The sequence below is a fragment of the Microchirus variegatus genome, assembly GCF_963457635.1.
Source record: "Microchirus variegatus genome assembly, chromosome: 9".
Taxonomy (NCBI): Eukaryota; Metazoa; Chordata; class Actinopteri; order Pleuronectiformes; family Soleidae; genus Microchirus; species Microchirus variegatus.
Window position 1 is genome coordinate 15,872,424 of NC_139810.1, and position 16,406 is coordinate 15,888,829.

Consider the following 16,406-nt stretch of genomic DNA (forward strand, 5'->3'; position numbering starts at 1 on the left):
TGTCAAGGCGAGGCGAGCTGGGACCATAGATGGAAAAGGGGCTTTGATCTTGTCTGTGTCCTCAGTTGTACAGTCATTGTACAGTTTTTTGGGGAATAATGAACACAAACTTATACAAAAAACGCAACTCTTGACAAAAAAAATGTTCGAGGTTTGAATCAGCCTCCATTAAAATAAATATATTTTTTGTGTGTTTGGGCCCAATCCTTTTTGGATTATCTTTGATAATGAAAATACCTACCTTAATCTTAGCACCTTAGAAGAAAGAGGTGAACTTCTTGCCAAAACCGGTGATAGCTGCAGAAAAGTGGACAGGAAAAGGACGAGTTAATGCGGTGTGTGAAGTGAGAAACTTGACAAAAAGATTTGTTAGCATTCAGGTCCTTGAAATATTGTTACTACACTTTGGTTTTTTATCTGGAATGCACTTAAGGAATTGATTTAATACATTATTTTGAGGACTTTACATTTTGTTTACCATCATTTAACATTTGGCATTTGTCAATCATTACAGTATACAGTACAAATATCATCAAGTATATTATTATAATTGATTATCTGTATATATATCACAGTTTGTTATACCTTCTCCCAGTTTGCCAGCCTGCTCAGCAGCTCCTCCTGGCAGGATCTTGGAAAACACGTTGTCTCCCTCCATGCCCGGCTGACCTGCTGCTGCACTGCCAATGCCTCCTGGTCTCGGCGCTGCCTTGGAGCCTGGACACAAACAGTCAGTGGAAGACGAAATAAGGGAAAGACAAAAAATATCACACTCGTGTTAGCATTTCTTTCTTTATTTATGATAACATTTTTAGTCCAGTGTGTAAAATTTGGGCAGAAATTATTTTCATTTGGCAGAAATTATTTTCATTTTTCGAGTCAGCTCTTTGGAGGCCGCACACAGTAGACAAACTCAGTGCATTTGGAGTGTTGATTCTAACTGAGGACTACATAGGTTCTCCGACGCTTTCAACTTTAACACCGAGTGAATCGTAGATGCCACGTTTGCGCAAGTGCACTTTGCATAACCATAGTTACACAACACTTTCTGTGGGGAAATTCCAGCGGTTTCTAAAAACCTGAAAAGTTGAAAAAGTCAAAACTAACATGTGGTTATTACAGTAATTTTACTCTCGCTATTGCAGGAAGCTGGCGAATCAGCGTCTTTCTCACCAGAGAGGAGAGAGTTGGAAAAAAAAAAATATGGTGTTCATGTTCATATTAGTTTTTTTTTTTTTTTCAAATAAAACTTTTTGTTTTCCTTCATTCAAAATTGTTAAAACACTATTTTAACATGCAGTAAATTGTAAATAACTGCCAGATATTTAAAACTATTCTGGAAAAATGGGCAAAAATACTCACAGGACATTGGCTGGCCCTTTTATGGTTAAATACGCAAATAAAAGTCCAGATGGACATTTTGAGGCTCAGGTCTCAGAGGGTTAACCCAACATGCCAAAAAGAACATCGATATTTGATCATTAATGACCAAGGAGGCATCCGAAACCTCCCTCCTGTGTTTTCCAATGTGGGATTATTTGAATATTAATCTCTTAGATGAGACAGCACACAGCAGTTACATAATTCAGACACAGTGGTTTGCAGCTGGCAAAACATGGGGGTGCGTTCGTGTGTGCGTGTGCATGTACCTATGCCTGTGAGTGGGGGCTGAGCAGCTTTTGAGGCCATGACAGGTGCTGCCTTTGCTCCAATAGCTGTCACAGGGGGCGTGTCGATCTTGGTCTGCAGAAAAAGATGGAGGAAAAAAAGAGAAAGAATGTGAAGAAAAGCACAAACGTCTCAGTGTTTACCCTCGTTTACAGTGGAGCATTTGAAATGAAAGACAGGGGAATCTGGTGAATCATGAAAACGATTCACAGAGGTGTTATTTTTTGGTACAAGGACGACTGAGTGAGAGATGCTCAGAGAAGTTACCAATTTCTCCTCCTTTCACAGTGCCTTCTCTATGTAAATTATAGGTGGTTATGGCTAAAATATCTAAGATGGGGGAGTGAAATATTGAATTAATGCAGCAGGTAAGTATGTTGACACATCTGCCATCAGCCAGTTGGGGCCAGAATGGGCCAGTAAACAGGGACTCGCACACTTGATATGAGGACGATCACATAATATAAACACTGCACATGATACTGTTACTGCACTACCAGAGAATAGCTTCATGGAAACCATCACAATTAGTTATTACCGTGTGAACATGTGATGATATGGTACATTTCTCTGTATTTACTACTAATGTATTTTTACTAGTGTTGTTTTCTTTACATTTCTCTTTTATGAAATTAACCTGATGAGACAGATGCACGACTCTTACCAGTTTATCATAATACATAATTCTAGATTTGTTTGCCACAGACTCCGGTTTAGTTTAGCCGCAGCAAAACAGACGCGATGCCTTATCACGCAGAGTGCAGCATTTTACATTTAGAGCCACTTAATCAATGCTTTTAATTACACAATGGACCGAACATGAGGGTGCAAAAGTGAGAGAGTGTGCAGGCTGAATAATTGCCCATGTCAGAATTTACATTTACTGTTTATGGCTTCCTGTCACAATGAAGCTTTCAGAATCATTTCAGAAGAACTTGATATCGCACTCGTATGAATTATTTCAATTTGCTTTCAGTGCAGCAATATGGAAATCATGAAAGCCTTTCAGCAGTGGAAGCATGTTATGAATCATTTTGAATAATGGTTCACAATGCCTAAAGTTTTTTGATCGTTTTAATGCCCGATCACAACTGTCCTGTGATTTCAGATCCTGCCCTCCTATGCAATCAGCTCACTGGCCTCACCTGTTGTTCCATGCTCCTTCTTCTCACCTGCAGCTCATTAGTTCCCCTGTTTCTATATCTGCTCACTTTCACCTTACCTCTGCCAGATTGTCTTGTGTTTTTGCGCTCCCTGCATTTCTAGTTTTGTAGTCTACCTGAGCTGACCTGTTTGTAGTTTGCCCTCTGGATTCTGACGCCGTTATTTGGATTTGTTTGAACTGAGCGCTCCTGTGAGTTGACTTCTTTGCCTCTGTTGTGCTTTTGGGTTCTTCTCTGGCAGTATACTTCACAGCTTCTACATGACATAGTGATAGCAACTGTGTCTCATTGGCGGCCATAAAAAAAATGTTGTGATCTGTTTCAATCACCAGACTGATGCTGAGGATGAGGATGTTCTATCAGTCTGTAGTGGCCAGTGACATCATGCTGGGGCAGCAGCCTGAGGGTGAAGGACACTAACAGACTCAAAAAGATCATCAGGAAGGCCTGCCATGTTGTGAGAGAGGAACTGGACTCTTGACAGTGGTGTTGGAGAGGATAATTTTGTCTAGATAGATATGGAAAAATATTGGACTCTCCTTCACACCCTCTCCACAATGTGCTGATCAGCTACAGGAGCTTGTTTAGCAACAGACTGCACCACTGAGCAACACAGGAAATCATTCCTGACATTCATCTGTCCTATGTTTGTAACTAAAGCATTTTCCTGTAAAGTGAAGTGATTCTGATGAAGTGCCTTTATGTTAAACTCTGCTGTGTCAGAGTTAAAAAAAACTTCTCTTACCAAATCTTGATTTTGTGTTGAACAAACGATGAATTTTTGAAGCGTGTGACTTTGATAAAGTTGGAAGAGGAACTGTAATGTTGGCCCAATTGTGAACCAGAGATCTATTCACATTAAACTCTTTTTTTTTCTATAGAACACATTGTATAGCTTTTATACCACCCAGTGGCAATCTATAGGTCCTGTTAGGTGCAGTCCAGTGGAGGACATTCACATTTGCAAGGCTTTTTTGCATTATTCAACCTGTTTCTCTGCAGGTCAGTCTCAGGACTTAAACATCCTTTTTGTGCCCCCTTACAAAGGAACGGGAGTTTGAAATGCTCTCTAAAATAGAACATACTATTTTTTGTTTAAAATAATATCAGCATCCTACTTGTCTAACTCTTTATATAACTTGTCTTGTATTAACAATATTTACTCACCATCGTGACTGGCGTGGTTCCTGCCAGACCTGTCTGCCTGTTCTGCCCCATGGGTCCACCTGGGCCACCTGGTCCCATCTGACCTGGCTTAGGCTGGCCCTGCCCCATGCCCATGCCCATGCCTTGACCCTGGGTTGGGGCCTGCTGCTGAGGGCCAGTTGTTGCTAAGGCACCAGGCTGACCTGGCCTTGCAGCTGATGTCTGAGCTTGTTGTTGGAGCTGGGCCCTCTGTCCTGTTCCCCCATCTGTTTGAGAACCAGGAACACCCTGTCGTCCTGATCCTGTGGGCCCACCAGCTGGGCCCTGAACACGTGAAGAGCTGCTACCAGACCTGGAGGAGCCTGAATGGAGGACAGGGCCATTAACACTTATTTTTCACATATTATTTGGATAATTAATACTGTATTTGGGGCCAGGTTTGGCCCCACAGTCCTCGAGTTTGACATATATGAACTATATGTTACAGGTTTTACAAGCTGATACAAGTATTCGTTATATCAGGAATTGTTTTTTCTATTAGATTGAATACTGTAGCATTAGCCAGGAGAAGCAATAATATAAAGGAGAATGACATACCACAAATGTCATGAGCAAAGATCAAAACAGGATTTAATGAGTTTGCTACCAAAAACACAACCATGGTGATCCTCTGATAAGTTACAATTACTGCAGTTAATTTAAAAACTGTTGATCCCTGAGGAGACAGTTGATTGTCAAAGAACATCAAATCCCTCAACAAGGGATATTAAATATTTCTGCCATTGGTATTCAACAGTGAGTTGTCTTTAAAGGGAAATTTAGTGATTAAAATTTCCTATACAGATTGAAATCTTGTAGTAGTTGCATGACTGACAGCTTATCGGCAATAATCTGACTGGCTAATTGATAACCAGGAAGAGACCATGCATATAGTCACAGTTGGACAGTTTTGCGATCAACAAACCCACAGACAGACATTAAATTAAGAGAGAGATGTATAATGTACTGTACATCATACCTTTGTTGTCTTTGAAGAGTTGCAAAATCAATTAAAATTGTATTGATTTACTGTTCAGGTAACACGTAGTTGGATAGTAATAATAACTTTGCACTCATGTAAACCTGATGTTAGGTGAAAGGATGTTTTGTGTACCTGCTGGTTGGCCCTGCATGTCAAGTGGCTGGGATTTGCTGCGTGAGGATCTGTGTGGATCTCCCTGTCTGGAGGAGCGCTGGCCGTGATGGTGTCCAGATGGATCCCGTGAGTAGTCAGAACCTTGGTACCCCCCTGACCTTGATTCGCCGCGCCTTCCTGAGGAAGAAGATCTTCCTGATGGGTCATGTCTCAATGATGGGTCTTTGGGGTGTGCCTTGGTTGACCTTGAGGACCGTGGTTCATCTGAATGACGTGACGAGGTTGAGTGACGACTAGAGGTACCATGTTGCCTGTGATCACGGGACGTAGAGTGTCGCCCTCCATGGCCATACTCATCCTGGGGCCACAGGTCCTCCTCAGGAGGCTCATCATAATCATGGTAGGTATGTTTGACAGCGTGCCGGCTTCTCCCAGTTGAGTGGCTGCTGCTGCCGTAGTGTCGAGAGCTGGAGCGTGGCTTCTCAAACCAGTCTGTTTCTTCCTGGCCCAGATGGTAGGCTTTGGAAACCGAGAGCAGATCACAGTCAATCTCCATGTCGTTTGGAGACAGCGGCATGCAGGCTGAGACTAGAAAGGAGACAGGAAGACCAAACGCATGCAAAAGAAAGGAAGAGGAAGGAGAAGACACAGAAAGAAAGGCAGAAAATAAAAATAAAAGGTTTTACATCCATGCAAAATACACGCCATAATGCCTTGACACATTAAAGACTATAGAGGATAAAACAAACACTGCTAAACTGGCCATTATGGCAGATGTTTTGGTGCTCAAATTATTTTCAGCTTCCAAACAACTGCCCTCCAAAAGAGCAGTTTTCCTTCCCAAATTATTGATGCAATGAGTATGACTATTTCAGTGAGGCAATTATTCCTCTTATATCTTTGAAAAGTAAAGCTTAGACAAAATTGTTTGTGAGGGACAGTTTTGCAGTGTAAACGATACATAAATGAAAACATATATAATACCAAAGACATAATTAATTGTAAAACCCTGTAAAGACAACACAATGCATCTGTGTCGTGCAAAGAAGACCTTTCAAGTGAATCAGTGCAGCGAACGAAGAAAACGACCACGTCGAAGAACCATGCGAGTACTGGACAGACAGACGATTGGACGAACAGGCGGAAGTACGGACAGGCAGGCAGACAGACAGACAGCAGTCCACTGATAAGAGAGCTCCAAGTGACTTAGGAAGAAGAAAACATTAGCATGCAACAGCTATCACTGTCTTTCTTTTTCTTTGCTAAGCCTAGCCTCTGGGTGGGTGGGGGACGTTTAGATAAACGGAGGGGGCAGTAGTAGGAGGGCGTTCATCTCCCACAATTACCTTCACTGTCTGACACAGCACAATAATAATCGTCTATAATGTATGTATCATCCGATTTGTAGACATGTGTCCTGGGAAGGTCCCGTATGTGGTCTTGTACATCTGGCAGCGAGTGGCTTGAACCATACTGGCCGTCATAGTAAGGATATTTACTGCTGCGACTGTCATATGGGTTGGGACCTAAGGTTGACGATCGACCAGAACCCATGAACCTTCCCAGTGGACTGAGGGGACTCTCCTCTTCAGAGTACTGTCGGGTTGGGTGGCGCCCCTGGCTATAGCTGGATCGGTAGGATCGATCATCCCTTTCATAGGATCGGCTTCGATAACCAGAGTAGTCCCTGGCTGAGATCTTGTCCATGCCATAGCCAGTGGAACGAGAGCGGCCAGTGGAGGTGTAGTAAATTCGATCATCGTCATCCACCATCGCACCACAGTATCGACTGCCATGAGTAGTGCCACTGCCAACATCAAAAGCACTCCTCTTGAAGCCATAATCCTCAATCAGCTGGCGCCCTCGAATGTGGGAAGAGGAGTATGTCCCACCTGTTCCTGAGGCATAGGAGGCCAGGTCTGCCTCAACATCCCGAGCCTCCTCAATGGGAGAAAACTTGGAGATTTTTTGCTCCATACTCCCCAGTTTTCTGTGCTTGCTGCGCTTGGAGGACATGACAGCAGGAGCCATAAGGCTTCTGGAGGATGGCGAAGGTTTCTGTACCCCGGAGCGAATGCTGCCATGTTTGTAGTCGTAGTCATAGTAATAGGAGGATCCCCCACCCATGCTAGAGCTCACGCTGCTGCTGCTGCCCCCTAGAGGTCCGTGTCTGTAGCTGCTCTTACCCCTGCCATGGTGGTCGTACAGCTCTTCCTGCATCGCTGCTTCCTCCTCGGGTGCCCTGCCATACGAGGAACTGCCACTTCCCCCACGCGTTGTGCTGCCAATGGTGCCGCTGTGGCTGTGGATGTCACCTGGATATCGCCCACTGCTGCCATGATGCATCATGTCCACTGTCGTCGTGCCCAGCCCGTCTTTTGCCGTCAGCTCGCTTACATCGTCGATCATCATGTAGTTCCTTGGGACGTTTTGTTCTAAGCCAGGTGCCCCGTACATCCCCTCTGCTGTGTTGTAAGTTGAGGGACTGTCTACAGAATGCCCATAAGCATTGGATACTGTCGAAGTGTACTGTCCATAAGAACTGGCTGTGGTGGTAGTGTAGCCATAAGTATTAGCAGTGGTTGTGGTATATTGGCCATATGAACTAACTGCAGCTGAAGTATATTGTCCATAAGTGCTGGGTGGCACAGTGGCATACCCACCATAGCTGCTGGAGACTGGTGCTGAGCCATAGGGCCCATAGGAGCTGGCCATGGTAGTTGTTCCAGTGTACTGACCATAAGCGGGAGCTGCACTGGAATATGTAGCATCCTGGGCTGTGGTGGTGACCACAACTGTCGGGTTGCTGATTGTCTCATAGTTGGTGGGCATCTTGTGTTCCAGATCAGCTAGTGAAGTCTGCCTCGGTCTTCCAGGATGGACAGTCAGGATATCAGCTTGGGGCTGCACAGGGTATGGGGTGCTCTGGCTGGGGTAGGACACAGCACTGGGATATGGTGAGCTGTGGGTGGGGTATGGAGGCTGACCTGGTGGTGCAGGCCCAAAACCTGTCTGCCCTGGCTGAGGCTGAGGTGCAGCTGGTAGCCCTATGTCTGTCTGGGGGTATGGGGGCTGAGGTTGGGGGTAGGTGTGGGAAGGATATGCGGTTTGAGATTGGTAAGCAGGTCCTGGAGGGGGGATGTGGCTTTGGAGGGGTGTAGGCTGTGGCAATGCCTGGGACTGAGACACTGTTGGATAGGGAGGCTGGTTGAATGTTGCAGACTGGTATGGCACACTTGACTGTTGAGTGGGTGCTGCAGGTTGGCTCTGGGGGTACTGACAAGAGAGGAAAGATGAGGTTGGTGGGTACTGGGCTGCTGTGTTGAGATCACCAGTGAACTGGCTGAGGGGGGCAGTACTTGGCCTTGTTGTCAGTAGCCCATTGGTCTCATGTGATACAGCAGCTGCTGCTAAACGCAGATTATTCAACTCACTGTCAGACATATAGTCCCTTGCATCCCCCATACACCTCAGGTAGGCAATATCCCTCCTTTCCCTCTCCTTGACCAATGTCTCTTTCCTTTGGTGGATTCCCAGCTCTAAGTATCTCAGTTTAGCATCAATCTCCTTCTCTTCCTCCTCCAGTTCAGCCTGCTGCTTTCTCAACTTGGTTGACTCTTGCTCCACGGCCTTGAGCTCATGAGTGAGGTCTTTGAGGAGGCTGGCTTTAGCTGCCAGGCCAGACCGAGAGCTGGGCTTGAGGCTGGGCACGGAGGGCAGATAGACCTGTTGAAGGGCAGGTGTCATCATGGGCAGATGAGCTGATGCAGCGGTCTCCTCTGGAGGAGGGCTGGGCAGAGTTCGCTTGACCTTTCGAAGCAGTGAGCTCTGTTGAAGGGCTGCCAGCTGGAGACAGAGACAGGGAGGGTGCGATGGGAGCATGGAACAAAATGGATTGGAGAACAAAGGAGTGTAGAGAGTGATTAATGTGATTACAGAGTGCAAGTTAAATAAAAAGAAATGTGAGATGGAAAAAAAGTCAGTGTAAGAAAAGTTGAAAATGAGATGTGTTTTTGGAAATCAAACAGGGATAATTGGATGGCCCAAGACAAAATATGTTCATGATGAAGGAAGAAGACATGAATTAAAAGATTTAGGATTAAAAAAAAAGAATGAATCGTTGCAAGGGGAGCAGTAGGATGAAGTGATAAAAGGGGGATGATGTGAACATATAAAATTAAATAAAATTAGTAAAAGAAAAAATGGTAGAGAAAAGGAAATATTGTAGAGGGAGGTTAATTCAAATGAAGTTGGGTTGAAATGAACAGAAAAGGGAGGGGAGAAGAGAGGGAAACTCAAAGAGAAAAAAAAGGTCAAGGAACATAAAAACAAGAAGAGGACGCAACGGTAGGATTATATACAGAAGACAAAGGAGACACAAATAGACACAGAGACAAGGACAACAGGAAACAAAGGTGGATTTGTGTTAGAAGACACAAATACAAAATCAATCAATAACACTGTTCTACCAATCAATCTAACAAATGAAATCATGTGGAATATTTTTTTAAATAAAACAATTGAAAGATAGCTGTCAGTATATCCATATTTTACTAAAATGCATTCATATATTACAGTTTCATGATTTTCTGGTGCAGTTATATATATGGAAATTAACTTACAAATAATATGTTTGTGCATTTTTGTTCTGTTGAATTAGTTTTCTTGGCCTTGACTTGTGGACTGCTTTTGCCTCTAGCTTGCTCTGAAATGCATGTCTTAGTTAATCTTTTCTTTTTTATATATGTCACAGCATTTGGAAATAGATCATGTTGTGTTGTTCATCATGTCGGGCTGATCCCCTCAGGACCTTATTAATCATATAATCCAAGCATGTGGGCAGTGAAAACATGCCCTTGAGACTTCACAGCATTGGAGGAGAGAATATTTTATAATATGAAAAAATCTATATTAACAAAGGAGTTCTTTTTTCTCAGCATTCACATAACTACAATGACTCAATATTGATGTGGAAGGTAGACCATGACGCATATTAATCAAGAGGCTCTAATCCAATACATCAGCAATTGATCTTGCAAGCAGTAGTGAAGTATTGGAAAAATGTAGTTAATTATAGAAGCATCACTTTGATATATTTGACCACAGAACAAAATAGTTGCAGTCATGTCTGAAAGTGAGGTGAGCTTAAAACTTGATATATATTTATATATATACAGTACTGTGCGGAAGTCTTAGGCCTACAGGTGTCAAGTATTTAGCGTGCTCCACCCTTACACTTGAACGATAACACAGCTCTGTCAATACTGGAGTGGAACCTTAATTAATGTTACTGGTAAATCCTGTGTTTGTCCTACTATTTCATTTAAAGAAATATCTGCGGTAGAAAAACGTCTATTACGTTAGGTTTATTCAAGACATGCTTGAGCATTACATACACATGTTGCATGAGTTAAACTGATTGACAGCTCGCTAATATGTAAGACAAGCTTTAAGACACATCACTTACTTCCAAATTCCAATGATCACATAATTTGACAGACAGAAAAAACAACAGAGCTGGTGGTGCCTGAAACTTTTGCACAGTACTTTAAATATTCTCTGGGTAGTTCCTCGACAGTCAAAATACATAACGATTGGGAATTACATTAAAATCATACAGAGTCTAAATTAGTTTGTCTCTGGATGTTGGCCCTGCTATGGCCTGGTGACCTGCCCAAGTTGTACCCCACTATTCATAGTCATCTGGGACTAGCTTCAGCCATGGACTAGCTTCAGCCATGTTGCAACCAGTAATAAAGTCACCCATAAGAATCTGAGCTCCTGTTCTGAAGTTTACCACCATGTTTCCTGTAATAGGTTTCATGTGGACAACTGTCATTTTGTAGCTGTATAGCTTCTGCTTTATAGATAAATAAGCCAATACAGACACTGAAGTAGCAATTAAATCACAGAAGTACACTTTTTGCTATGCCATAATCTATCAAATTAATTCATAGATGTCCTTATCATGGATAAACAGAGGCATACATCTAGCAGATGATCACCAATGAATATCATCATCATTATCAACCTACAAAGAGTAAAATGAACAGGCAGAAACACTTGCAGTCTACCTTGAGAAGTCCTCAAACTGAGTTAGTTGTAAGTGGGCAAAATGTTGAACACCTTTCTTTGATGAAATATGTAGAATCAAAGAAAAACCAATACTGCATATTTGGGGTTTTGGTTTGTTATTTGGCATTTGTAGTAAATTTGAATGGGGGAAAATCTAATAGACTGCTTGCCCTAAACAACATAGAAAACAAAACAATCATAAAATATGAAAATGTCATAACAAACAGAATCAGTCATCATAACATTCACATAAAACATGAATGCACTCGCAAAATAAAAACTGAGAAAATAGAATGAAAGGCATTGTCCTGTAGAGGCCTATGAAATTATACCTTTGCCAAGTTTTGACACGGAACAACATAAAAGTAAGTCAAACTATCGCCCCATCCAATCAACAACCTAATATGTTTTTATTTTATAATATGTCTATATTTCTACTTCTATATTTGTTTCTCAAATGTATGATCTTGAACCTTGGAAATGAACCTCCTCTCTGGACTTGTACTTGCCAGTTTACCACATCAGCTGTAAGTGAATTATGTTTTGTTTTTGACTGTGCACATGCATTTAAGACATGTTCATCTCCTCCTTTAAGGGTGGAAAATTTACAGCACCAGGTGCATGGGTCAAAAGTGTTGCAGTTAATTAATCATGGTTGATTTTTGCTTCACATATCATCTCTTATTCCCTTTAAAAGCCAGGTATGCTTGTGCCTGGTCTGATTGCTATTAAGTGGCACATTTTCCAGGTAGCAAAATAAAACACTCCTCTGCAGAAAAAACTGACCTCATCATGCGTGTGTTAAAATATACAGTATCTGTATGTCTAACAGCAAACAGTATTTTGTTTTTTCCTGCATGTGTCAGTAAATGTTACTCTCTTGATAAACACTTGAAGTAATGGTGAAATGACTACATCTCATTTTCACTCATTTATAGGAACTGAAATGCAAGTACATTTGCTGTTGACACAACATGAAACATCACAACTATAACGGTTGGTGAATTGTGGTATTGTCAAATACTTTTGAATGGTTTGTGTTTGTTAAAAGATGGTTTCTATAAGGCCTATGTTTAATGCATGTGTCTCATAACAAAAATATTCTTTGCAAACTTGATGTTAAACATAGTACAATCTTCACAGTAGCTCCATGTTCATTCTAATTGTTTCTCATTTTATCTTTTAATGGATGCAAATAACAGCATGAGTTAAGTGACTTTACCTGGCTCTGAAGTGCTTGTTGTTGATACAGGGTCAGCCTGGCTTTGGTGTGTTCATCTGTAGTTGGGCTAAGGGACTTAGGATCTGACATGGATCTTTGGGTGCTCTTGATGGGTCGGGGCATAGATGGGTGTCGCTGGGGGGACTCAGCTGTGTAGGACTTCTGCTGTGGTGTGACATGGGCCTTGTTCAGCCGCTCACTAGACAGAGAAGTCTCCAGCAGGCGGTGAGGGGACACCGGGGAGACAGGAGAGTAGAGGACTTGTTGAGATTTGGGATTTGTCTGCTGCTGCCGGATGATGCTGGAGATGGACTCGTTGTGGAGGTGGTTGTGCTGCTGGTAGTTAATGTCAAGTGGGTCAGGGCGTCGTCGCTCAAACTTGGCTGCATTTGCTGCAATGTGCTGCTGCTGGCGCTGCTGGGTCAGAAGGTCTGATGCACTGGATTGTTGTGTTCCACTACTGGTGGAGGAAGAATAAGGACTGACTGTAGTTGGTACACTAAGTTGTGGAGCTACAACACCTTGTGACTGGGCTTCTGGGTCAGTTTGGCATGCAAGAGACTGTCCTTTCTGGGTTCGCTCAGGACCAGAGATGTAGTGCACAATCTCTACTTTATTTGGATCTGGTACTGTCACATGGATTGCTGGGGAGACTCTCCCTAGGTGCTCTACTTCTGTCTGGCAAGACATTTCCCTGATGGTCTGGACAGCAATGCTGGTAGATACCATCTTGGATGTGTCTGTTTTTGTGTCAGAAGCCGTACTGGTTGTAGTGGTAGTGGTGTTGCTAGCGGCATTAGACTCAGAGTGCCTGGAGAAACGCGAGCGTCTTCGGCGGACCGGGTGTTCTGTCTCAGTTTTCTCGTCGTCGTCATCTGTCTGGACCGAGCAGTCAACACTGCGACCTCTCCTGCGGGTGCGATGACGCATCATATACCTGGTGATTAAGAGAAGATAAAAAAAAGTAAGGATTGAAGACAGGTTGGACATCCCTCCTCCAGGGTGGAGTCTGGTTCCTGCTCCCTGCTTACACACCTGCATCTCATTAAGCTAATTAAGGAAGCTCCTCTTAAAGCTCACATAGAGTGGTCCTGTTGCACATAATATGTTAGTTATGGATGTCTACTTACATACATTAACTTGTTTGTATGGTCAAAAACCTCCGAGTTGCTGTAAACGAGCCGATAGAAATCTCTCTTTTCTGACGCTGTCCTCAGCCGCGATATTTCAGACTGAAATCTCACACCCAGAAGAAAGAGTGTGTTGTGATTGGCCAGTACCCGGAAGTGACACATTCAGCACACCTGCTCTCAGAAGCGCAGCTCCCCCCTCTGGAACGGTGGATGCACTGCTACTCATACCAGAAGGGAGATCGCGCTGAGCCAAAGATTACAATAAAACACAGCGTTCTAAGCAATGGCTGAACTGTGTGTTTTGAGCCTTCAGGGCTTTCGTAAACAAGGTAATGACGCAGATACACACTAAAAAACAGCCGCTTTAAGGATGTCTCTGCCAGATTTTCTACGTCTCTTCTTTCTACACAACCTCCAAGTACAACCAGTGGCTCCCTTCAAAATCCTGTCGAGTATCTGCAACAGTAAGATTTAACTTCCTGGCATAAATACCCTTTTCTGGATTTATATACAATCCTCAAGCTGGAAACAGCATACCTCTCCGCAACAGGAAGTGACACAGTCTTGGTGAAGTTCTGCTTTTAGAGTCTGCTTAAACTTGGCTCTACGGGCCATGATGTCTACACTGTACACATAAAACAAAATTCAGTCACAATCAGTGACAATTGAGTTTGAATATTATTTTTGCTGGGTAGACAATTATTGTCTGTATGTGAGAATAATGTTCAAATCCTTTCTCAGATACTCTCCATATCTGTCAGTGTAAATACTGGATACCAGTTATTTGCCTGCATAACTGTGTGAAATTGTATTCAGTTATTACAGCCAGCAAAATTGTAGTTTACTTCCAGTGGTTTATAAGTTTCTGGGTCCTCACAATAATGTACGTACACACATACACACTTTCAGGGCAGACATGGCTCAGTGGTAGAGTTGGACATCTTCCAAAATTAAGGTCAGGGTTCATTTTACAGCTCTGCTTGTCTACATGATTGCTAATGGTGGCTGTACCAGCAGTCTGTGAATGACTATGATATAAGTGTAATATAAAAAAAAACCCTGCAAATAGATGTGCTGTATGCATGTGGGTGTGAATGAGTGAATTGCAAAACTGTAGTGTAAACAGCTTTCAGTTGTCATCTAGACCACAGAGGCACCATACAAATATAAACCATTCACCGCTCTCTAAAAACAGATGTACTTTCTATTGACCCTACCACTGCACTCATTCACACACATATCTTTACCTCTCCTCCCCATCTTCATCATCTGTCTGCACACAGCTGTCCACGATCCTGCGGGGGGAGCTGTAGAAGATCACACCATCACCATCCAAGATGTCCCTGCTCAGCCTGGTCATAGAGCTGTGCTTCCTGATGTTACTCCTGGTCTCCATGTGCTCCTCCTGGCTTCTCAGACACATCTCTGATGAGGAGTTGGGAAGGGAACGGGAGCCCATCTGAGAGTCAATGTAGGGGTGCAGGGGCTGTCCGTTTACATCCAGCTTAAAAAAAAAAAAAAAGTTTGATAGGTGCTTAAACTTTGCCCACTCACAGATCATTGATTCACCAAGCCTGATGAGTGGAAAACACTGCATACAACTTGCTTTAAAGTAAAAATAACAATTACAACAACAAATAACTCTTGGTATTAGGAGCTTGGTAATTTGGTATTAAGAGCATGCGTCTGTATTTGTACACTCTCTGCTGACATGCAAAAGCTTCAGCATCAATGCCAGGGGATGCCATACCACTTGCTGTGTTGGATATCTACAATAATATTTACTCCCCTTACCTGCACACTCTGAGCTGCAGCTGTCTTCTGTCTCTTTTGCTCTTCAAGCTGTTGCTGGAGCTGCTGCTGTAAAGACTGGATCTGGTCTAGCTGGGACTTCTGCTGGGCCAGCTGCTCCCTCTGGATAACAAGTTGTTTCTCACGTTCGTGCTGCTGTTGCTGCAAAACCTAAAAAGAGTTGGTGGAAAGAGGGGTAGGAAAAAGTGGACAATAGAGACATGACAAGGAAATAAAGACAACATGTGAAAAATAAAAGAAATTGAGAGAGAGAGAGAAAATAAAGACGAGAGAGAACAAGGATGTTGACTTTTGGATATCTTGTTTTATACTTGATAGTCACATTTCACCAATGCAAATTAAATTGCAAGACTTGAAGTTGGATTTGGCATGAAGTTATTCTCAAGCTGATGGATTAGTTTTGATAATGGTTCCAAGTTGGAAGTGATTACAAGAATGGAAGTGAAACATAAAGTGCAGCGTGTGCTGGTCATTGTGTTTTCCAGTCGCATGATGCTCATAATTACATATTTAATGCATTTCTGTTGCTTAAATGGCAGGCTGGAGCAAATAAGGAGTCAGCGGTTCAGCCTGTTAGGCTATGAGATGCATATTGAGCATTCCATCTCTAGTTCATTCTTATTAAGAAAGGCTACCACACCTGTTTAACCGAGTTAACTTGAAAGATTTTCAAATGCTTGTTCTATCAAAAAAGAGGAAAATTGCCATGTTAGCTCTCCTGTTAGCTATTATAACATCTCCACAAGTGTATAAGGAGGTGAGCAATGCATGAAATTCAAATGTTTACTGAACATTATATTCCTAAGTGTTTACAACATTATGGAATATATTTTACTTCTATAAATAAGTCAACACATGGAACATAAAACCACTTTATAAACAAAACTTGAGCATCATGGGTTTATATCATCATAAGTTACAGGCGAAAGGCATGCTCATGCATACTTCACATTCAGGAAGCATCAAGTACACAACATAACATGCAGATTATATAATTATATATATACATGTATATATACACATATATACAGAGGTGGAAAAAGTAGGTAGGT

The 16,406-nt window shown here is 42.6% G+C and overlaps 1 protein-coding gene across 1 annotated transcript in view; it reads right to left on the reverse strand.

Annotated features, from left to right (window-relative positions):
* Positions 1–256: 256 nt before the first annotated feature.
* Positions 257–16,406, reverse strand: part of bsna (bassoon presynaptic cytomatrix protein a) — a gene marked incomplete at both ends in the record, with an annotated part of 111,174 nt that continues 95,024 nt past the window's right edge. The window contains 10 exons of the mRNA XM_083894792.1: positions 257–297; positions 586–717; positions 1,650–1,743; positions 3,999–4,339; positions 5,131–5,631; positions 6,459–8,958; positions 12,410–13,346; positions 14,790–15,046; positions 15,337–15,504; positions 15,995–16,036. Of these exons, the coding sequence (XP_083750918.1) occupies positions 257–297; positions 586–717; positions 1,650–1,743; positions 3,999–4,339; positions 5,131–5,631; positions 6,459–8,958; positions 12,410–13,346; positions 14,790–15,046; positions 15,337–15,504; positions 15,995–16,036 (5,013 nt within the window). The remainder of the gene's footprint in view (positions 298–585; positions 718–1,649; positions 1,744–3,998; positions 4,340–5,130; positions 5,632–6,458; positions 8,959–12,409; positions 13,347–14,789; positions 15,047–15,336; positions 15,505–15,994; positions 16,037–16,406) is intronic.